The sequence below is a fragment of the Ranitomeya variabilis genome, chromosome 2 (genome assembly GCF_051348905.1).
Source record: "Ranitomeya variabilis isolate aRanVar5 chromosome 2, aRanVar5.hap1, whole genome shotgun sequence".
Classification (NCBI taxonomy): Eukaryota; Metazoa; Chordata; class Amphibia; order Anura; family Dendrobatidae; genus Ranitomeya; species Ranitomeya variabilis.
The window spans coordinates 427,093,344-427,117,420 of record NC_135233.1 but is presented as its reverse complement, the minus strand read 5'-3'; the positions used below and the strand labels follow the sequence as shown (position 1 = coordinate 427,117,420).

The following is a 24,077-nucleotide window of genomic DNA, read 5'->3' as shown; positions in this document are numbered from 1 at the left end:
TGCGGGGTAGCTAAAAGTACTATTGCTAGATGGATCAGGGAGGCCATTAGTTTATCCTACTCTGCAAGTGGCACTCCGGTTCCTGACGGCATCAAGGCTCACTCCACCAGAGCTGTGGCTACCTCCTGGGCAGAGAAAGCTGAGGTATCAATTGACCAAATTTGCAAGGCCGCTACCTGGTCCTCACCCTCAACTTTTTTCAAACACTACCGGCTAGACCTTTCCTCCTCTGCTGACCTAACCTTTGGTAGAAGGGTGCTCCAAGCGGTGGTCCCTCCCTAAAGGTTTCATTCTACAAAATTCTCTCAGGTGTGCCGTCATGGGGGAAGGGAAAACACCAAGGTTACTTACGGGTAGCCGGTTTTTCCGGAGCCCATGACGGCACCCGTATATTCCCCCCCTTTTATCACCCTTCGGTGTGCACTATTGTTTTGGGTGTGTTTAGTTAATATAATGTGGTGATGGATTTGCCATGTGTACTAACCAGGGGGGCCTCTCATGCTCTGAAAACCAACTGAAGCGAGGGAGAGGTACCGCCCTTTTATTTTCAGTAGGGTTCCTGTCCTGACTGGGCGGATCCCCTCTCTCAGGTGTGCCGTCATGGGCTCCGGAAAAACCGGCTACCCGTAAGTAACCTTGGTGTTTTCTATATAGAGGTCGGGGCTGTTTTTCTATATAGAGGTCTGGGCTGTTTTTCTATATAGAGGTCTGGGCTGTTTTTCTATATAGAGGTCAGGGCTGTTTTCCTATATAGAGGACAGGGCTGTTTTTCTATATAGAGGCCAGGGCTGTTTTTCTATATAGAGGCCAGGGCTGTTTTTCTATATTGAGGCCAGGGCTGTTTTCCTATATAGAGGCCAGGGCTGTTTTCCTATATAGAGGCCAGGGCTGTTTTTCTATATAGAGGCCAGGGCTGTTTTTCTATATAGAGGCCAGGGCTGTGTTTCTATATAGAGGTCAGGGCTGTTTTCCTATATAGAGGCCAGGGCTGTTTTCCTATATAGAGGCCAGGGCTGTTTTTCTATATAGAGGCCAGTGCTGTTTTTCTATATAGAGGCCAGGGCTGTTTTTCTATATAGAGGCCAGGGCTGTTTTTCTATATAGAGGCCAGGGCTGTTTTTCTATATAGAGGCCAGAGCTGTGTTTCTATATAGAGGCCAGGGCTGTTTTTCTATATAGAGGCCAGGGCTGTGTTTCTATATAGAGGCCAGGGCTGTTTTTCTATATAGAGGTCTGGGCTGTTTTTCTATATAGAGGGCAGAGCTGTTTTTCTATATAGAGGCCAGGGCTGTTTTTCTATATTGAGGCCAGGGCTGTTTTCCTATATAGAGGTCAGGGCTGTTTTCCTATATAGAGGGCAGAGCTGTTTTTCTATATAAAGGCCAGGGCTGTTTTTCTATATAGAGGTCGGGGCTGTTTTTCTATATAGAGGTCTGGGCTGTTTTTCTATATAGAGGTCAGGGCTGTTTTCCTATATAGAGGACAGGGCTGTTTTTCTATATAGAGGCCAGGGCTGTTTTTCTATATAGAGGCCAGGGCTGTTTTTCTATATAGAGGCCAGGGCTGTGTTTCTATATAGAGGTCAGGGCTGTTTTCCTATATAGAGGACAGGGCTGTTTTTCTATATAGAGGCCAGGGCTGTTTTTCTATATAGAGGCCAGGGCTGTTTTTCTATATTGAGGCCAGGGCTGTTTTCCTATATAGAGGCCAGGGCTGTTTTCCTATATAGAGGCCAGGGCTGTTTTTCTATATAGAGGCCAGGGCTGTTTTTCTATATAGAGGCCAGGGCTGTGTTTCTATATAGAGGTCAGGGCTGTTTTCCTATATAGAGGCCAGGGCTGTTTTCCTATATAGAGGCCAGGGCTGTTTTTCTATATAGAGGCCAGTGCTGTTTTTCTATATAGAGGCCAGGGCTGTTTTTCTATATAGAGGCCAGGGCTGTTTTTCTATATAGAGGCCAGGGCTGTTTTTCTATATAGAGGCCAGAGCTGTGTTTCTATATAGAGGCCAGGGCTGTTTTTCTATATAGAGGCCAGGGCTGTGTTTCTATATAGAGGCCAGGGCTGTTTTTCTATATAGAGGTCTGGGCTGTTTTTCTATATAGAGGGCAGAGCTGTTTTTCTATATAGAGGCCAGGGCTGTTTTTCTATATTGAGGCCAGGGCTGTTTTCCTATATAGAGGTCAGGGCTGTTTTCCTATATAGAGGGCAGAGCTGTTTTTCTATATAAAGGCCAGGGCTGTTTTTCTATATAGAGGTCGGGGCTGTTTTTCTATATAGAGGTCTGGGCTGTTTTTCTATATAGAGGTCAGGGCTGTTTTCCTATATAGAGGACAGGGCTGTTTTTCTATATAGAGGCCAGGGCTGTTTTTCTATATAGAGGCCAGGGCTGTTTTTCTATATAGAGGCCAGGGCTGTGTTTCTATATAGAGGTCAGGGCTGTTTTCCTATATAGAGGCCAGGGCTCTTTTTCTATATAGAGGCCAGGGCTGTTTTTCTATATAGAGGCCAGGGCTGTGTTTCTATATAGAGGTCAGGGCTGTTTTCCTATATAGAGGCCAGGGCTGTTTTCCTATATAGAGGCCAGGGCTGTTTTTCTATATAGAGGCCAGTGCTGTTTTTCTATATAGAGGCCAGGGCTGTTTTTCTATATAGAGGCCAGGGCTGTTTTTCTATATAGAGGTCAGGGCTGTTTTCCTATATAGAGGCCAGGGCTGTTTTTCTATATAGAGGCCAGGGCTGTGTTTCTATATAGAGGTCAGGGCTGTTTTTCTATATAGAGGCCAGGGCTGTGTTTCTATATAGAGGTCAGGGCTGTTTTTCTATATAGAGGCCAGGGCTGTTTTTCTATATAGAGGTCTGGGCTGTTTTTCTATATAGAGGGCAGAGCTGTTTTTCTATATAGAGGCCAGGGCTGTTTTTCTATATTGAGGCCAGGGCTGTTTTCCTATATAGAGGTCAGGGCTGTTTTCCTATATAGAGGGCAGAGCTGTTTTTCTATATAAAGGCCGGGGCTGTTTTTCTATATAGAGGTCGGGGCTGTTTTTCTATATAGAGGTCTGGGCTGTTTTTCTATATAGAGGTCAGGGCTGTTTTCCTATATAGAGGACAGGGCTGTTTTTCTATATAGAGGCCAGGGCTGTTTTTCTATATAGAGGTCTGGGCTGTTTTTCTATATAGAGGCCAGGGCAGTTTTTCTATATAGAGGCCAGGGCAGTTTTTCTATATAGAGGCCAGGGCAGTTTTTCTATATAGAGGCCAGGGCTGTTTTTCTATATAGAGGTCAGGGCTGTTTTTCTATATAGAGGCCAGGGCTGTTTTTCTATATAGAGGCCAGGGCTGTTTTTCTATATAGAGGCCAGGGCTGTTTTTTTTATAGAGGCCAGGGCTGTTTTTCTATATAGAGGCCAGGGCTGTTTTTCTATATAGAGGCCAGGGCTGTTTTTCTATATAGAGGCCAGGGCTGTTTTTCTATATAGAGGCCAGGGCTGTTTTTCTATATAGAGGCCAGGGCTTTTTTTCTATATAGAGGCCAGGGCTGTTTTTCTATATAGAGGCCAGGGCTGTTTTTCTATATAGAGGTCAGGGCTGTTTTTCTATATAGAGGCCAGGGCTGTTTTTCTATATAGAGGCCAGGGCTGTTTTTCTATATAGAGGTCAGGGCTGTTTTTCTATATAGAGGTCAGGGCTGTTTTTCTATATAGAGGCCAGGGCTGTTTTTCTATATAGAGGCCAGGGCTGTTTTTCTATATACCACAATACAGCACTTTGTTCCATATTTATTTTAACCCAATTTAAACCAAAAAAATGTGAACCCTGAGTGACAAAATACAGGCCGCGGGTCTATTGATTGCGAGCCTGGTAACTCCCATCTTTCCAGGATTACCGGCGATACACACGGCAGTGTTTCCTCTGAGTTTTGCAACCAATAATGACAGGAATCGGATCCCTTAATGACGCTGTCACTTGTATAAGTATAGTTCATATTTTGCTGGGGTGCTAGCATTTATTATGGTGTGTACAGTATCTCCTTCCTTACAGTTTCTTCCACTTTGACGGCCTTTACCACCTGAAGGTGGAGGGAGCCCCAATGGGGTCTAAGTTTCCCCTTCCGGATGTTGCACTGATGATCCACTTTAATATGAGGTTACAGTGTAGCGCCCGTCCCTCTTTCCTCACTATATATTATTAATAATAACTTCTGCCATTTGAAATTTGTTGTCAGCAGCAAATGAGGTGATTTTGATTCTGGTTTTACATTTGAGAGCGGATAAAGTGAAGAAGAAAATTAATATCAATTTATGTTGGAAACCACAATCTAGTAATACAGTCCTGGAAGAATAAGCGCTCATTCTAAAAATATTATTACAAAGGACCTGATACTCCCCCCAAAAATGAGTGCAATATGTTTTAAAAAATCTCTGGACTTTCCTGATTCTGCCACTTTTTTCATTTTGTGCTGCATTGCTCCATTGCAGAGATATTCATAAGTGCAATATGAGATATCTCTGCTTGTAGTTCAGCTGGGCTCAGAGTCTTCTCTAGCAGTGTAAGGCTGCGTGTCCACGTTCAGGATGGCCGGCGGTATCGCCGGAGCGGCGAAGCCCCACCCCCTTTTTGGACACGATGATGCCGGATGTGTTAACTGTACACATCCGGGATCATCGCCCCCCTCCCATAGGGCCCTGTGATATGCCTTGCGGGGACGCTGCATCCCCGCAAGGTGTACGGACATGCTGCGATCTGAAAAGACGCGCAGCATGTCCGGAGTCGCAGGCCCGCCGCGTGCGGGTTTCCACGCATAGTGGACACGGGATTTCAAAAAATCCCCTCCACTATGCTGGAACATCTGGACGCTGCGTGTTTGACGCTGCAGCTCTGTGCAGCGTCAAACAAGCAGCGTTTACTGACCGTGGACACACACCCTTACTTGCACCCCTCAATCACAGATGCTGCCAGTCACAGCTCAGCAGTTTATCAGTCTTCTACACTGTGAAACTGTGAATGACAGCACCTGGGAGTGAGGGATGAAAGCACACTCCCCAGAGAAAAATGAAAAAAAAAACAACGCTCATTTGGACTGCAAGGAGGGATTTCACATGTTGCGCTCCAGAAGAAATAAATGTCAAATCTCTGCAATGGAGAGACGCAGAAATGGAAAAGAGCAACAGAATCAGGTTGAGCTCAGATATTTTTCCAAGGTATTTAACTCTATTTTTTGAGCATGTGACAGGTCCTCTTTAAGGCCGGCCTCACACTAGCGAGTTTTACGGACGTAAGAGCGCAGAAATTACGTCCGTAAAACTCGCAAAACAAACGGCACAATTATTCTCAATGGGGCTGCTCCTATTAGCCGTATATTACGGTTCAGTATTATACGGCTTTCTACGGCCGTACAAAATCGCAGCATGCTGCGTTTGTCAGCGTATTGCGCAAAAAAATCGCTAATGAAAGTCTATGGGGGCGAGAAAAATACGGATTCCACACGGACCTGCAGTGTGACTTGCGAGAAATACGCAGCGCTGTTAGTGAAAAGTCGGTAATTCAATTGCCGGCTTTTCATTTCTCCTGCACAAACCCGACAGGATATGAGACATGGTTTACATACAGTAAACCATCTCATATCCCCTTTTTTTTGCATATTCCACACTACTAATGTTAGTAGTGTGTATGTGCAAAATTTCAGCGCTGTAGCTGCTGAAATAAAGGGTTAAATGGCGGAAAAAATTGGCGTGGGCTCCCGCGCAATTTTCTCCGCCAGAGCGGTAAAGCCAGTGACTGAGGGCAGATATTAATAGCCAGGAGAGGGTCCATGGTTATTGGCCCCCCCGTGGCTAAAAACATCTGCCCCCAGCCACCCCAGAAAAGGCACATCTGGAAGATGCGCCTATTCTGGCACTTGGCCACTCTCTTCCCACTCCCTGTAGTGGTGGGATATGGGGTAATGAAGGGTTAATGCCACCTTGCTATTGGAAGGTGACATTAAGGCCGGGGTCACACTAGACCGTAATACGGACGAGTGCTATGCGATAAAAAATCGCATAGCACTCGGCCCAATGTTAATCTATGGTGCAGCTCCCATCATCCGATATTTTCTCCACCGTATTTCGGATCCGAGGGAACTCGCAGCAGGCTGCGATTGTCAGCGTATCTCGGCCGAGACTCGCCAATGCAAGTCTATGGGTGCGAGAAAAAATCGGATTACACACGGACCATGCGTGTGCATTGCGAGAAATACGCAGCGGTGTTCTATAGAAAAGCCGGTAATTCAATTGCCGGCTTTGCATTTCTCCTTCACAAACCCGACAGGATATGAGACATGGTTTACATACAGTAAACCATCTCATATCCCCCTTTTTTTTGCATATTCCACACTACTAATGTTAGTAGTGTGTATGTGCAAAATTTGGCCGCTGTAGCTGCTCAAATAAAGGGTTAAATGGCGGAAAAAATTGGCGTGGGCTCCCGCGCAATTTTCTCCGCCAGAGCGGTAAAGCCAGTGACTGAGGGCAGATATTAATAGCCAGGAGAGGGTCCATGGTTCTTGGCCCCCCCGTGGCTAAAAACATCTGCCCCCAGCCACCCCAGAAAAGGCACATCTGGAAGATGCGCCTATTCTGGCACTTGGCCACTCTCTTCCCACTCCCTGTAGCGGTGGGATATGGGGTAATGAAGGGTTAATGCCACCTTGCTATTGTAAGGTGACATTAAGCCAGATTAATAATGGAGAGGCGTCAATTATGACACCTATCCATTATTAATCCAATTGTTTGAAAGGGTTAAAAAACACACACACACATGATTTAAAAGGATTTTAATGAAATAAACACAGCGGTTGTTGTAATAATTTATTGCTCTCTCATTCCATTTTCAGACCCTCGCTTGGCAAAACAATAAACACACAATATACATACCCTCTCTGATGAACTGTCACGTCCCACGAAGTAATCCATCTGAAGGGGTTAACTAATATTACAGGCAGAGCTGCGATAAACCACTCGCTCGTGCCTGTAATCCCCGGGTGCTGAAAGGAAAGCAGTGATGTGTACTTACATTCAGTCGCGGTGATGCGCCCCTGCTGGATGTTCTCATGAACTGCAGCCTGGGAACTTTTCCCCAGGCTCCAGGTCATATGAGGACATCCACCAGGGGGCGCATAACCGCGACTGAAGGAAATGTAGGTCAATGACCTACATTTCATTCATTCGCCGGGGCTTACAGGCATGGAGCACAGCTGCATTTAGCAGGGCTCGTGCCTGTAATATTAGTTAACCCCTTCAGATGGATTACTTCGTGGGAAGAGACGGTTCACCAGAAGGTATGTATCTTGTGCGTTTATTATTTTTCCAAGCGAGGGTGTTCCTGATGGATTGAGAGAACAATAAATTATTACAACAACCGCTGTGTTTATTTCATTAAACTACTTTTAAATCATGTGTGTGTGTGTTTTTTAACCCTTTCCAACAATTGGATTAATAATGGATAGGTGTCATAATTGACGCCTCTCCATTATTAATCTGGCTTAATGTCACCTTCCAATAGCAAGGTGGCATTAACCCTTAATTACCCCATATCCCACCGCTACAGGGAGTGGGAAGAGAGTGGCCAAGTGCCAGAATAGGCGCATCTTCCAGATGTGCCTTTTCTGGGGTGGCTGGGGGCAGATGTTTTTAGCCACGGGGGGGCCAATAACCATGGACCCTCTCCTGGCTATTAATATCTGCCCTCAGTCACTGGCTTTACCATTCTGGCGGAGAAAATTGCGCGGGAGCCCACGCCAATTTTTTCCGCCATTTAACCCTTTATTTCAGCAGCTACAGCGCTGAAATTTTGCACATACACACTACTAACATTAGTAGTGTGGAATATGCAAAAAAAAGGGGATATGAGATGGTTTACTGTATGTAAACCATGTCTCATATCCTGTCGGGTTTGTGCAGGAGAAATGAAAAGCCGGCAATTGAATTACCGACTGTTCACAGATATCGCGCTGAATGAAATCTAAATACAGAATATATATATATGTGTCTCAATGACATATATATATATATATATACTGTATATATGTTTTAATGAACATTTGAGCACATAAATCCATTAGATGTCGGTTTTGCAAGCCTGCGAGAAAATCTCGCAGTACGGATGCCATACGGATTACATACGGAGGATGCCATGCGCAAAATACGCTGACACACCCTGACTACGGATCACTATTTTGGGAACATTTCTCCGTATTACGGCCGTAGTACGGACGTATAATACGTGGCATATTGTCTTACGCCAAGTGTGAGGCCGGCCTAAAGCAATACCAAAAGGGGAGAATTAGGAGAGCCTGGAATGATAATGACGTCTATGAATGACAGGTGGAGGGAGCGAAAACTGGAAAAATAGGTTGAGAAAAGGAGGCTACTCTGCACACTAGATTGTGCAGATGTAAAAGTTAAGGAGGAATATAAAGCCAGATTTTTGTTTAATGATAGAATAAAAATAAGGAATGGAGAAATAAAGGGTTTTTTTTTCCACATCTTATAGTAATTACAAAGAGATTCAAGGGAATCTGTCAGCAGGATCAGTCCCTCCTGAGCCGTCTATATGGGCATGCATGTCAATGGAAGCTGAAGAAAATGATACCTTGATATCTACGATCCGATGCCTTAGGGTATGTGCACACGTTGCGGATTTGCTGTGGATCCGCAGCGTTTTTTGCAGTGCAGAAACGCTGCAGATCCGCAATTGATTTACAATACAATGTAAATCAATGAGAAAAAAAAAATGCTGTGCACACTTTGCGGAAAATCCGCTGCGGAAACGCTGCGGTTTAAAAGAAGTAGCTTGTCACTTCTTTTTTGTGAATCTGCAGCGTTTTTGTACCCACTCCATTATAGAAAACCGCAGGGGTAAAAACCGCAGCAAATCCGCAAGGAAACCGCAGCAAAAACGCACAAAAAAACGCTGCGGAACCGCACAAAAAACCGCAGGTGCGTTTTCTGCCAGGAGAGACAGAATCCGCACCAGAAATTCCTAACCCTAATCCGCAACGTGTGCACATAGCCTAAGTCCAGAGGAATCCACATTTTTCATAATATGTAAATGAGCTGTTGAGATCTGTGGGCTGGACATGGATCTCCCCGAGAATCCACTTCCAGAGCTTATTTTAAATGAAAGCGGCGTTACCAGTATGAGACATGTAATGAGTGACAGTCTGCTATCCTTATCTACATGTCTCACACTGGTAATGTCCCCTTTTATTTAAAATAAGTTCTAGAGGCAGAGTCTCAGGGAGATCTATGTCTCGCCTATAGATCTTAACAACTTATTTACTTATTAAGAAAAGCGTTGATTTCTCTGGAATAAGAAATCAGATCGCAGATATCAATGAATCATTTTTTTCAGCTTCCTTTGATCTGCATGCCCATATTGAAGGCTAAGGCTACTTTCACACTAGCGTCGGGAACAACCCGTCGCTGTGCGTCGGGCCGCCGTTCCCGACGTTAGCGTGGTCTCCGCCGCACAACGGGGGCAGCGGATGCATTTTTCCCACGCATCCGCTGCCCCATTGTGAGGTGCGGGGAAGTGCGGGGAGGTGGGGGCGGAGTTCCGGCCGCGCATGCGCGGTCGGAAAAAGCGGACCGTCGGGAGCAAAAAACGTTACATGTAACGTTTTTTTCTCCCGACGGTCCGCTACCACACGCCCAAGCGTCGCAAAACGGACGCAACGTTTGGCAATGCGTCGCAAATGCGTCGCTAATGTTAGTCTATGACGAAAAAACGTATCCAGCAAGAACTTTTGCTGGATGCGTATTTTCGGCAAAACGACGCATTTGCGACGTATTGCAGTTAACGCTAGTGTGAAAGTAGCCTTAGGAGGGCTGAGCCTAATGACAGATCCCTTTTAATACATTTTTATTAAAATATTTACCTGAACTTGTCAGTAGTATTGAAAGCAGATGTGCGATGTTCTTCAGGAACGTTTGTGACGATTTATCATCACGTTTATTTCACAGCAGAACCACAAGTGGAACAAAACTGTCACAAAAAATACTTTTATAAATGCGGAGGTACAAAATGCGATATGTGCACTGTGGCTAAAAAAAAGCGGCGTGTTTTTACACTAGTGACAAAAACTGACCATTTAAAATTCATTTTTGCATTATTAGTGACAGTCCTCATTTATATTGTCCATTGCACCTTTGTGAACTATTGTAGGTATAAATTATATATTTGTGAACGTGAATAATATATAAAAGAAAAACGCAAAAGCATCAGGGGTTATGAAACACTTTAACGTGTGAGATTGAAAGCATTCTGATTTTTTTTTTTTTAAATCGATGTTTTATCCAGGGAGGCATTATGGACAGTGATGTGCTGAACATCTGTTAAGTGCGATTGTCGCTGGCTACATGGGATTATAAATTCAGGTGTAGTTTACCTGAAAAAAGTTTACACCATGACTAAGAACGAGTAGGTTGGAAACGTGTGGGTTCTGTTTTACCAATAATGTTTTGTCATCTGTCACTGTTCATAATTGGTTTAATGGATTAAAATAAAGGATGATTTGCTTTTATGGAGAAACGTGCTGACTACAGGATTTTTGACACTATATTTGATTTACCATCTGTGGATCAGCAGTCTCCATGGATAATGGATATTATATATTCACATGAAGTGGTGATTAGACCTTTCTACTTTTTTTGGCTATATATGAAGGTATATAGCTGGAGGCTGCTGTATAAAGTATACGGCAATATTTTGTTCACCAATCCACTTTGCTGTTATCACTTTTTCCTTGTTATATGATCTCCGTCATACTGGCAAAAACCTTGTCCATGGATGGTCCCTCTTTTCGATAACAAGCTGAATGGTCCCTCTACTCGATATCAAGCTGGATGGTACCTCTCAATAACAAGCTGGATGGTCCCTCTCCTTGATAACAAGCTGGATGGTCTCTCTCCTCGATAATAAGCTGGATGGTCCCTCTCCTTGATAACAAGCTGGACGATCCCTATCCTCGATAACAAGCTGAACGGTCTCTCTCCTCAATAACAAGCTGGATGGTCCCTCTCAATAACAAGCTGGATGGTCCCTCTCCTCGATAACAAACTGGATGGTCCCTCTCCTCTATACCAAGCTGGACGGTTCCTCTCCTCGATAACAAGCTGGACGATCCCTATCCTCGATAACAAGCTGGATGGTCCCTCTCCTCAATAATATGCTGGATGGTCCCTAAAGAGTTTCACATTTTGATTCATCCAACCACAGAACAGTTTTCCATTTTCCTGGATTGTACTGATATTCAGCTCCTTCTTTTCTTTTGTAAATTGCATGGAGAACTGTGATTAGACAATGATTTCTGGAAGTTTTTGTGAATCCATGCAGCGATTTGCATGACCGAATTATTCCTGTATTTAAAACGTTCTTGTTTTTAGGCCATATATGAAGGTATAGAGCTGTAGGCTACTATATAAAGTATACAACAATATTTTGTTCACCAAGCCACTTGGTTATTATCACTTTTGTCTTGTGACCTGGTCTCCATCATACTGGAAAAGGCATCATCATGACATTGCTCCTGGATGATGGGAAAATTGCTCTTGTAAAAGGTTTAGATCCTGTTCTTTATTCATGGTCGTGTTCTTAGGCAAACTTGTGAGACATCCCTTCTATGGATGATAAGCACCCACACATTGTGAATGAGCCCCCTCCATGGATGAGAAGCCCCCATACATTGTGAGTGAGCCCCCTCCATGGATAAGAAGTCCCCGCACACAAGTGGTCTCAGCACCTTTTACTGCTACAAGACACAGGACTCATGGTAGTGCGGATTTTTTCTCCTCCAGCAACAAAAAGGAAACATTTCCTTGCGAAGGAAAAAAATAGGAAACAGGCAGACAGTGTTATCTGCGCATAGTAATTGCTGTGTGTCTATGAACTGATTAAACCATAAAGATGAATCTCTTACCATTTGTACTTGTGCAACCTCAGGACATGACTCCTTGAGAAGTGAGATGTACGGATACATTGTAGTTATTAATCCAGGAAGCTATATTTGTTATTGTACATTTTAATAACTGTTGATGTATAAAAATGAATGTCATACAGATGACAAATTAGAAAAAAATCGTCTTTTTTATTAGATACAAATAAGGCAATATTTTTTTTTATACACTTGTGTGAACTTAGCCTTTCACTGCCAGAAAATAATCCAATTTGTCTGGACTCAAACATCACATTTGGGCTAAATAATGTCCCCCTATACTGATATTTTTTGAGGGGAGGATTGCTGTCTTTTAATATCTGTTAATAGATAGGCAGGTAATTAATGGATATGAAATAAATTATACAAACCCCAATTCCAAAAGAAGTTGGTCCCTCTGTGTAAAATGTAAAGAGAAGTGCTACCAGGATGGTGAGCGGACTGCAAACTATGTCCTACAAGGAACGGTTAAAGGATCTGGGAATGTTTAGCTGCAAAAAAGAAGACTTAGAGGAGACTTAATAGCAGTCTACCAATATCTGAAGGGCTGTCACAGTGTAGAGGGATCATCATTATTCTCAGTTGAATGTGGAAACACAAGAAACAATAGAATGAAACTGAAAGGGAGAAGATACAGGTTAGATATATAAAAAAACTTTTTGACAGTGAGGGTGATCAATGAGTTGAACAAGCTGCAACGAGAGGTAGTGAGTTCTCCTTCAATGGAAGTCTTCACACAGAGGCTGGACAGACATCGGTCTGAGAAGGTTTAGTGACTCCTGCATTGAGCAGGGGGTTGGACACGAAGACCCTGGAGGTCCCTTCCAACTCTTACATTCTAGGATTCTATGAAAACAAAAATGCTATAATCTGGAAATCTCTTATCACCATAATTTATTCACAGTAGAACATAGAATCAATCAGAAGTTGATCCTCAGACATTTTTCCTTTTAATTTGAAAGTTTAACTCATTTAGAAATTGATAGCAGTGACACATCTCAGAACAATTTTGCCCAGGTGGTGTCCCCCATTGAGAAGTATCCTAGTCTGTAAATGTTGGGGAAATGAGGAGACAATTGCTTGAGTTTTGGAAGAGGAATTTTGTCCCCTTCTTGATGTCAGATTATCGCTGCTCCAAAGTGTGGGGTCTTTGCTGAATTTTTCGTTTCATAATGCACCAAATATTTTCTATTAATGAAAGGTCTGGATTGTAGGCAACTGGTTCATCACCCCAACTCTTCTTCTGCAGAGCCGTGCTGTGTGATGGATGCAGTATGGGATTTGCTATTGTCTTGCAGCAATATACAAGTCCTTCCCTGGAATATACTTGTCACGATGGAGCTGTATATGATGCCTTTCATGTGTGCGCTGCCCAAGTCATAGGTACTAATGTCCCCAAATACATGTCATGGGTTACCGCAAAAGAGAGGGGCCAGAAGATGTGGTGTCTGATTTCACGTACTCGTGCACTAATTAGAAGCACTTCACCATCATATTAAACAGTACAGGTTTCTGCTAGCAGTGAAGGGGTTAATTTGTTCAGTTGAGAGCTCCTGGAGCTTTTTTGCTTTGATGGTCTCAGCTGTTCAGTTTTGGTCACTCCCCTCTGCTATATATACTCACCTCTGGCAAGCAGGGATTGCCGGTATTAGTTTTACACTGCCAAGTTCTGGAGTTGGAGGTGTTGTTTGAGAAGCCAATTGGAGTGTTGTTCAGAAGACTGTTGCTTGGTGATTTGTATGTGTGCACATCCTCATCCTCTCCTATTTGGTTTTCCTTAATGTTCTCCTCGATGTTCCTCTCTGTGGTCTGTGAGTACATATTTGTATGATTGGTATTTTCATTTATCCCTGTACATTTTTCCTTGCTAGTCTGGTTTGTGTATTCTTATACACTATTACTCCCCACTTCCCTGGGTGGTGGAGGGGACAGATAAGGGCCGATTTAGCAGCTCAGCCAAGCATGTGGTCCCGGCGTCTTCACCACCAAAAGTAATCCATGGAGCAGGGATAGCTAGGGTGCCTCAAGCTTTAGGGATAAGGAAGGCGCCCCTATCCCCGGGATATCCTGCAACAGTGCAGTGACAATACATCAGAGATGTGAACTGTGCGCTCATAACAAGCTGGATAGTCCCTCTCAATAACTAGCTGGATGGTCCCTCTCCTCGATAACCAGCTTGATGGTCCCTCTCCTCCTGAGTCTGCAAGACACAGTGATTTCCAAAAAGAGTTTCACATTTTGATTTATCTGACCACAGAACAGTTTTCCATTTTCCTAGATTGTGCTGATATTTGGCTTCATCTTTCCTTTTGTGGATTGCATGGAGAACTGGAAGTGTTCGTGAGCCCATGCAGTGATTTGCACAACCGAATCATGCTTGTATTTAATGCAGTGCTGACTAAGTGCCTGTGGATTACAAATATCCAATATTAACCAACAGCTTTGTTCCTTGTGGACATAAATTTCTCCAGAATCCCCAAATCTCTTGATGATCTCATGTATCATAGATGCGGGATATTTAAAATTTTGCAATTTTACATTGAGGAACATTTGTCTGAAATTGTTCCACCATTTTCAGACGCAGTTGTTAACAGATCGGTGACCAGAGACCATCTTTGCTTCGGAGAGACTCTGCCGCTAACACGATCTTTTTACATACAGTTTGTGACTTATTTGAAAATTGTCACTTCAGCTGTTTTTCATTGGTATCACTTACTTTTCCAGCCCCAGCCTTTTCTTAAGGCCGGTTTCACATGTCAGTGCCTCCGGTACGTGTGGTGACAGTTTTCTCACGTACCGGAGACACTGACTCACGTAGACACATTAAAATCAATGTGTCTCTGCACATGTCAGCGTGTTTTCACGGACCGTGTTTCCGTTTGAAAAACACGGAGACATGTCAGTTTTCGTGGGAGGGCACTGATCACACGGACCCATTAAAGTCAATGGGTCCGTGTAAAACACGTACCGCACACGGATGCTGTCCGTGTGCAGTCCTTGTGCCGTGCAGGAGACAGCGCTACAGTAAGCGCTGTCCCCCCAGTTTGTGGTGCTGAAGCTGCCATTCATTTCTTCTGTCCAGCAGCGTTCGCTGGAGAGAAGGAATGAAAAATCAGTGTTTTTTTTCTTTTTTTGCGGTTCAAATAAAGTTCCCGGTAACCAACCCCCTCCCACCCCCTGTGCGCTCGCCCGCTGGAAATAAAATACTCACCCAGCTCCCTCGATGCTTCCTCTCAGCGTCGCAGCTTGTCCCTGTATGAGCGGTCACGTGGTGCCGCTCATTACAGTGATGAATATGCGGCTCCACCCCTATGGGAGGTGGAGCCGCATATTCATCACTAATGAGCGGCACCACGTGACCGCTCATACAGGACAAGCTGCGGCGCTGAGAGGAAGCATCGAGGGAGCTGGGTGAGTATTTTATTTCCAGCGGGTGGGCGCACAGGGGGTGGGAGGGGGCGCGAGGGGGGAGGTTGCCGGGAACTTGATTTTAACCCAAAAAAAAACAATGATTTTTCATTCCTTCTCTCCAGCGAACGCTGCTGGGAAGAAGGAATTAATTCCGGCTTCAGCACCAGATGCAGGGGACAGCGCTTATCTCTAGCGCTGTCTACTGCACGGTTCGTATGGTCCTTAGTGGGCACACGGGCGGCACACGGCTGCCGCACGTGTGCCACACTGATGTGCCACGTGAGCACACGGACACGGATAACTCCGGTACCGGTTTTTCCAGTACCAGAATTATCTGGACGTGTGGGACAGGCCTAACCCTGTTCCAACTTTTTTTTTTTTAAGATGCGTCACTGCCATCAATTTATAAATAAGATAATTTTTTTCAAACGAAATGGAAAAATGTCCAACGACCAATTTCTGATTTGTGTCCAATGTTCTGCTGTGAATAAAATGTGACGGTAACAGATTTCCAAATCATTGCATTCTTGTTTTCTTTACATTTTACACAGCAGGACAACTTTTTTGGGAATTACATTTTACACAGCAGGACAACTTTTTGGGGAATTGGGGTTGTAGATAGGGATATAAATGAGATGCATAGATAGATTAATAACATCTGAGAAAAATAAATAGATAAAATCCCCCCCACCCCCCCCCCAAAAAAAAGATAAAGCAGCACCAGTCTAATTAAGCGTGGGTATAATCTACAGAGTCCGGACTACTAGACCACTAAAATAAAAAATGGCAGAACTTCCATTTAAAAAAGGTGAAAAATTGTATTTATTACATTCCCATTTTCACCCCGAGACCTTTAAGGCTGCCGTCACACTAGCAGTATTTGGTCAGTATTTTACATCAGTATTTGTAAGCCAAAACCAGGAGTGGGTGATAAATGCAGAAGTGGTGCATATGTTTCTGTTATACTTTTCCTCTAAATGGTTCCACGCCTGGTTTTGGCTTACAAATACTGATGTAAAATACTGACCAAATACTGCTAGTGTGACGGCAGCCATAATTTGTAAAATTCTCATTGCCAGAGCCGATACTTTACTACATGGGCTTGGAATAAATGCAATTTTTCACCTTTTTTGAAATGGGAGTGCTGTAATTTTCTTATAGATTGATATGAGGCTCACGACTTTGAGCCAAAACATCGCCATTTTGGGCTTTAAGTAGCACTTTTTCACCTTTAACTGGTGTACTGCCTCCATTTTTATCTTCTAGATAGAGGTAGGTATATCCGTGGAATTCCACCCTTGTCCCTGGTTCTTATTAAATTCTCGGACAATGATACTTTTCCATCTGTTTCTCAGTTTCTTAATTTTGTGCCCCTGTAAATCAAGATACAATTGTGTGGTCCCTGATACTTAGGTTTGTTTCTGAAACTTTTTGGAAAAACTCCCAGCCAAGATTACTGCCAAGTGTGCCAATCTCACCCATGGACTGCACCCGCCGATGCCCTTCCTCTCACAAGTGTCTGATTTTTCTTCGTCCTCCATGGGCCCACTAATTATAAGTTCTGGGCCTAAGGCTACATTAAGATCCCTTTTTTCTAAATCCGTGGGTCCAGCCTTATTATGTACCCACTAAAGAGGGTACAAATTGGATATAATAAAGGGGCTCTTTGCTGGTGCCCAGATACTTTTTCTTGTCCGCCTTGTTCCTTCCATGTAAAAAGCACCAATGATCCTGTCTTGGCTTTGACGAGAGGTCTCTACTTGTGCCAACTATTGCCGTGGGCCCCATTTTTCTAAATCCTGACTGTTCAGCTGGTTTCCCCATCGCACAAGTGATATTTAGCTGCATTTTTTTTTCTTTTTACTGTCGCCTATTATGTACAAAATGTGTTTTTTCCTGGAAGACTTATTAAATAGGACTTGGCTCTTTTGCACCTCTGGAAAAATAGTCTGCAGACGCCCTTGTCTCTAGTCGCTGCCTGGTTTTGTGCAGGGTGGCAGAGGACTTGTATTTTTTACATTTCCCCAGAGCTGCTCTATATTTAACTGTTCCTGTATGTATGAGATTACTGGTTTCCTGTCCATATGATGCCGTCCTGCCCGGCTCCAGATGGATCATCAGGTGTATGCAGCCATCTGGATGCAGGGTGCATGCAGGCAGTCATATGTGGTCATTCTGCTGCAACATTAGCATGTATTTATAACATTGTGCTACAGAGAATCTGCTCATTATCACCTGCCCCCATAATCCTATGTAAGTACCTGTATATGTGATGTGTCTGATCTATAGATAGACTGTTTTAGAAGTAGGCGATCATGCTGCGGCCACAAAGACATATTGACCCCTAAAGAGGCAATGTAGTGATACATGGCTGCCACTGATCAAACTGTAATTCATGAAATTCTCAAATTCACCAGCTCTGTGTCATAGAGGGGAGTACTGGATGGGAGACCCTATTTGAGATCCTTGTGCTCATATTTTTTTTGTTAAAGTTGCATTTTTTTTGCTAGTTTGTCCATCTGCATGTTCTCTAATTTTCAGTTGTTTCTGAGCTAGGTAGTAAAGACTAGGAGCTGTGATGTCTCCCATACATAAAACACACAGACATGAGGGATTCATGCTTTCCTGTTTCTACAGCATATATTCAGAAGATGCATAGAGGACATTAGCAGAAGGATTGAGCAGTGTAGCTGTGAATAAAGCACTGGATTTAGATAAAACATACTAAGAAAGGAGCAGCATAGACAACTGTACAGCGGTAGTGAGTGGTATAGCTGAGAATCCAGCATGGAGAACAATATAGAATAGTACTGAGTAGTGTAGCTGTGATACTAGCTATTGTTTTTAACAGCCTTTAACTCGATCTCAAGCCATGGTGACTTGATGGATGAACGATCTGTAGGAAGATCGATCTTGTGCAGCCTAGATAGGTCCATCAGAGTTTTCTCCGCTGTTATCTTGATTGTATCAACCCATCGGGTTGCTGGTCTTCCTCTTAGCCTTGTTCCTTCCAACCATGATGTCCTTTTCCAGTGTTTTTTGGGGGGAATTTACACAGAAACTCTGATACTAGCGATAGGATGAGATAAAACAAAACTATTAGAAAGTAGCAACAGTGTAACCGACAGTATACAGCAGAACTGAGCCGTGTATCCAGCGCTGAGGCGAAATAAAACACTTACAAGAAAGCTGTTTGTGTCTGTGCCTCGCTTTGCGCCTCCCTCTCACCCCTCCCCTCTCCATAGACTTGAATACGCAGCTGTAATCTGGTCCCTCAGTGAGTTGATAGTCAATCTTCCTTGACCAAGTTGAATTTTAGCAGTGTTTTAGAATGAAGAATTAATTCAAGAGGCAGAGAGAGAGGGGAAAAAAGTGTCTCATAAGTGGAGACAAAAGTAAATTTCTCTAAGATATATCATAGTGTTTCTTATAGGGACTTGTACTATTGGTTTATGCAAAATTTATGAAAACAGGGACCATTTAATAGACATTGCTCACAAAATATCACTCATGCATGTATTGCTTACTCACTCGACTGTCCATAGTAGTGGAGTCATTTAAATAGTCGTATTACCCGTCATCCGCTCGCCTATGACATAGAGCGATGAGACGCCTTCTCATTATTACTGGTTTTGTCCCCACAGCATTTCTCGGAAGCTCTCGATGAATTCTCCAATGACCTTTTTAATAGTTTCTTTGATGATCCTCCTCTCTTGGATCGAGATTCCTTCCTGGATATGGAGGTTGAAAGTCCTTCTCCACCCATACAGGCTGAGCACAGCTACTCACTGAGCGAAGACTCCGCTCCACAAAGTCCTGCCCTCACCATCAAAGAAGAAGATGAAGACAGTCCAAGAGGTAGGAAGACCTTATATGAGGATCTGTATATTGTTAATCAAGTTTTTTCTCTTTACGCATTATTTATGTCATTATTGCCATGTTTAAATGATGAATGGTGAAGGTCCAACCCTACAGACCACCACCAAATGTCAGAATTAGCTGCAGGTCTCTTGTACAGTCGAGGCCATGTGCCTTGGGCATCAAGGGGCTTCTTCATTCTGCTGATCAATGGTGGTCTTGGAGGTTGGAAACTAGAAAGTGGAGTATGGGCTTTTGGCTTGACCCCGGTGGTGGCCTCAGCTCATTAGATGAGTTGCCGGTTCCACCAGAATTGGTGGGCTCAAGCGACCAATAATCTAATGTACTGTATATGGCCACTTTGCCAAGCAAATGTCTGCAGAATCACCAGAGCAAAACATGTTGTGGGGGGGAAATAGAAAGTAGCACTTCCATAAGACTGTCCAAAAATTATCCATATATAGTCCTAACTAGTACTACCATACAGTGCGAAATAAAAAGTAGCACATAATACTGCCTTATTGTTTGTATAAATGCCATACAGTGCTTAAAGAGATGGGTCCAGCAGGTGCAATGGGTGCGTGACTCTCTTTAATTGTGGTGGTACAGAATAATGATGGTACCAAGAGACACTAGTTTGTCCTTTTTTTCTCCTTTGACACCATGATTTCGTATCAGAAACCATAATCGGCAGTAAGAGTTTGATCCCTTGGGTCTATCTTATTTATGTCTGACCTGCAGATCCGGTAAGCGCCGTCTGGGCCTTGGAGCACGAACTTTGCTCTTTACTGGTGAAGCAAGAACAGAATCTCATTGCAAAAGTAGAGCCCATGCATCCGAATGTACCGCTGGAGCAAGGTCCTGGTACGGGAGTACCGCACAATGAGGAGGTACGTAGGAGAGTGAATATCGAAAGCCGTTGCACCATTACGGTAGCGCCCAAGTGGTGGCCTCTTAGGCCCATGTGTAGATGATGGAGGTTGTGTTCATCTTGGCTACACCGCCTCTTGTATAGTCAGGGCCAGCCGGTTTATGGCTGATCCTCAACACACTCTCCTGGTGAGGATCGTCCATCTGAGGACTCCTCTATTTGTGTTTTTGCTATTGGACCTCCGTCCTCTAATTCAGATCAGTCGCCATGACACATTGACTATTGTTCTCCAACTTTGCGCTGGAACGGAATGATTCTCAAATCCCATTGGTGCATAGTGCATTAAAATACTTTGAAAAAAAACATCTTAATCTATAGTCACCCCAAAAGTCTGGGTTTTTTATTAGGGTGTATCACGTACTTCCCAATTCTTCTGAGAAGTCTATGAGGCTCCCAAAAAAATGGAAGGTCTAGTGGACTCTCGGAAAAGTCAGCAAATATACTGAGCTGTGCCAAAACTGTGCAGTGATCAGCGTGGAGACCTTGTTGCGGTCACTGATAGATCAATGGGAGTCGGACCACCGATCACAGAATGGACCCTTTTATCCCCTTTATAATGGAGCCTCAGGTTGCTCGGCTGCCGCACCATTCATTCCCTTTGAGCTGCCAGTAAAAGTCATCAGAGGTTGTAGGTGGCGGCGGTCGGGTGTGTGCACTGCCGCTCCACTTTATAATAGGGTTAGTGCAGACCCCAGCAGTCAGACCCCACTGATCTACACGATATCACGTATCATGTAAGTTAACCCCTTTAATGCCTAATTTTTGTATTTTGCAGAATGTTTCTCGAAATTCAATATCGCACATAAAATTAGAGCCAGGAATCCCAAACCATCTGCTAAATGTAACCTCAGGTAAGTGATCGGATATCTGGCGCGTGCATGTGCACTCAGCGGAGATTTAGAGGGGTGTACCGGGGGTCCAGCAGCTCTAGGCCAGTGACCTCTGATGCTGACCATCTCTCAGGATAATGGCCGCAGAGCTTTTCTGTTCGCAGCACCACATTTGATATATTTTTTGCATTGCTGTAACTTGCGGCACTCCAGCTGCTGGGAGTTGTAGTTTCACAACTGCTTGATTTTAGTTTTTAATTATTGTCAATTGTCATAAACTCTTAATACGACGGAGCCTTTAATAATTTTCCCCAAAAATGGCGTTTGTGTTTTTTTTATTGTTATCACCGTCAGATCGGTGGTGGTCACAGGACTGCAAATTGATTTTGGTCTTTTTCTGTTCCAGATGTTTTAGGGGTCATGCCTCTCACTCCCCCCAGTAGTCACAGCAGTGACAGTGATGGATCTCAGAGTCCTCGCTCTCTTCCACCCCCAAGTCCGGCCCGTCCAGCCGCGCGGTCATCTCATGCCATCTCCTCCTCACCGCTGCTCACCGCACCCCATGTAAGTGCCCAGCCAGGAGGGCATCTATCTCCCCTATTTTTGGGGGGTGTCCTTTCCCAGATCTATGAAGTATTTTGTCACATTATGGACACTGAGATGTGGGATTTTTTTACTTTTTCTCGGCACGTAGAAGCTCCAGGGCACGTCAGGACCGCTCATGCTGACAGAAGAGGAACGACGCACCTTAGTGGCTGAGGGGTACCCCATTCCTACTAAGCTGCCCCTGACAAAAACAGAAGAGAAAGCCCTGAAGAGAGTGCGTCGGAAGATTAAGAACAAGGTGAGGATGGGACTTACGTGTCCAGCTCTGAAGACCGTAGACTATATATATCTGTGTAGCACTAGGCACCTACATGGGTCACCAGCCCGTGTGCAGAATAGCAGGGGATAAGCCATGGACTAAAGTCCTTCGTTTAAAAACGAAGAAAGCACGTATGCTTTCTTCCCGGGACAGCGCCACTCCTGTTCACAGGTCGTATGTGGTATTGCAAATAAGCCCCATCCATTTCCCTTGAGCTGCAATGCCATGCACAGCCCCTGGACAGAGAAAGCAGCCATGTCCTCTACAACCTTTTACCTTAAGCCGCTCCACTTGCCTATGCTCATGCTCGGTGGCCCCTTTCTATGCTTCCTAAAAATGTGTGGACTGCTCAGCCCATCATCATTAATGTAAATGCGGTCATAGGGTAGAAGGATGGGAAGAATCTGGCCTGGGGTCCATTCACATGGGGTTGCCATGATGTTAGGAACTTTGCAGGCGACCGTTGCCGACTTTATATATTCTGGCCTTGGTGTAAAATATAGATTGTCACCGGATTTTTATTTTTCCCAGATCTCAGCACAGGAGAGTCGGAGGAAGAAAAAGGAGTATGTGGAGTGCCTAGAGAAGAAGTGAGTCCTGTGCTGTACGTCCACCTGTGGCCCCAGTCGTGTTCCCAGTCCAGGGGTGCGGTGTCTCATGCGTCGCCCTGATGACTATCAGCCGTGTATCCTAGTTGCATTGTTCCTGTTGTTCTGTGTCACCGCATAGCACTCCACCTGCGTACATACCTCTGCATCCATTGTGTAATATGTCGCCGCTACTTTCTTGCAGGGTGGAATCGTTCACATCACAGAACAGCGAGCTGTGGAAAAAGGTGGAGACTCTGGAGAACGCCAATAGGTGAGATATACGTCCAGGTGCTTTGTGAAAGGTGGAAATGATGTCAGCATTTTGCACCACATAATCCTTTTGCCATAATATCTGCGAGGCATCGTTACAGCACAGGGGCTCCGACCTGGCCACTATGGCCGCTCATGTGCCCTGTCTACAGCAGGACTAGCTGAGGAGGATTTCCATAGTCAGGTAAACCTGATGCATTTACCCCTGGAAATTGTACTTGTGCATTAAATGAAAGCCCATTTTACAGTATCCTATTCTCCTGCGCAGAGCCCTCATGTACTAGCGCCATGGCTATAAAGTCTGTCTCTCGTATTGGAGGACTGGACACATCCATGCATTATTTGGGCAGCCCAAAGGCACTATGTAATGCTCTATTTGCCCTGCGGGGGTGCTGCAGAGGAACTAAACATTTGCTACTTGGTTTCCTCCCACCGAACACTGGAAATTAACAACCAAGTTTATGTTAGAATAACCATTTTTGCCAAATCCTGGATTTCCAAGTGACCAATGGGCCTGTGGTTTACACTTAATTAAATCTCTAAATTATAGCTGAATACACAGACACATTTGGTGATATCAGAGGGTTACTTTAAGGATAATGCACAAATTGTTTGCATGGAGCCTATCATAGGCATATGAAATAGTGTCACATATATTATTAATGGTGCCGTATTCCAGATCCGTGCACCTCAGTGATTGTATATAGCTATAATATTATTATTATTATTATACATTTTTTATAGCGCCATTTATTCCATGGCGCTTTACATGTGAAAAGGGGGCAAAATAATATGGCCATCAGCATGGGAATAAAACATTAATGACTATAGTGTCCTTCCTGCTATTCTGCACTTATATCCCAGACCAAGTGCACAGGTGCCACAGGTAATACCCCCCTAATAATAGTAAACTTCCCACTGGATCCATAAACCGTCTTCTATTTCCAATTGTAAGAACCTGCGTTCTATTATTTTATTGACACTTTGAAAACTTCTTGTATTTTTAACCAGAACAAACTGAAGTTTGGAAAAAAATAAGAGGAAAAAAATAGCAGACAAATGTTTATTGGGCGGATTGGGTCGTGCTGGAAGGTGTATAACCCGGGCCTTGTCTCCGACTGGGCAGAGACATTCATACTGGGAGAGTGCAGGAATGTGGCGCCATCTGGTGTTCACACCTGGCAATGACTTGTTAAGAATTCTGATAGGGGGCAAAATTATTGTAATACACTATTCCTGTGTAAATGTTTCATGTTTCCAGAAAGAGTCACTATGTAAGAAGTAAAGGCGTCAGAGTAGGAGGTGCTGACGTTGTCATTGCACCCACTGACCCCTCTACAGCCAAAGAG

The 24,077-nt window shown here is 44.0% G+C and overlaps 1 protein-coding gene across 3 annotated transcripts in view; it reads left to right on the top strand.

Moving 5' to 3' along the window:
- CREB3L1 (cAMP responsive element binding protein 3 like 1) overlaps nucleotides 1-24,077 on the top strand; it is a 107,450-nt gene that overhangs the window by 42,647 nt on the left and 40,726 nt on the right. For all 3 annotated transcript variants that reach the window (XM_077286908.1, XM_077286909.1, XM_077286910.1), the window contains exons 2-8: nucleotides 19,029-19,242; nucleotides 19,984-20,132; nucleotides 20,949-21,024; nucleotides 21,410-21,567; nucleotides 21,698-21,847; nucleotides 22,400-22,458; nucleotides 22,661-22,729. In XM_077286908.1, coding sequence (XP_077143023.1) covers nucleotides 19,029-19,242; nucleotides 19,984-20,132; nucleotides 20,949-21,024; nucleotides 21,410-21,567; nucleotides 21,698-21,847; nucleotides 22,400-22,458; nucleotides 22,661-22,729 — 875 coding nt within the window. The remainder of the gene's footprint in view (nucleotides 1-19,028; nucleotides 19,243-19,983; nucleotides 20,133-20,948; nucleotides 21,025-21,409; nucleotides 21,568-21,697; nucleotides 21,848-22,399; nucleotides 22,459-22,660; nucleotides 22,730-24,077) is intronic.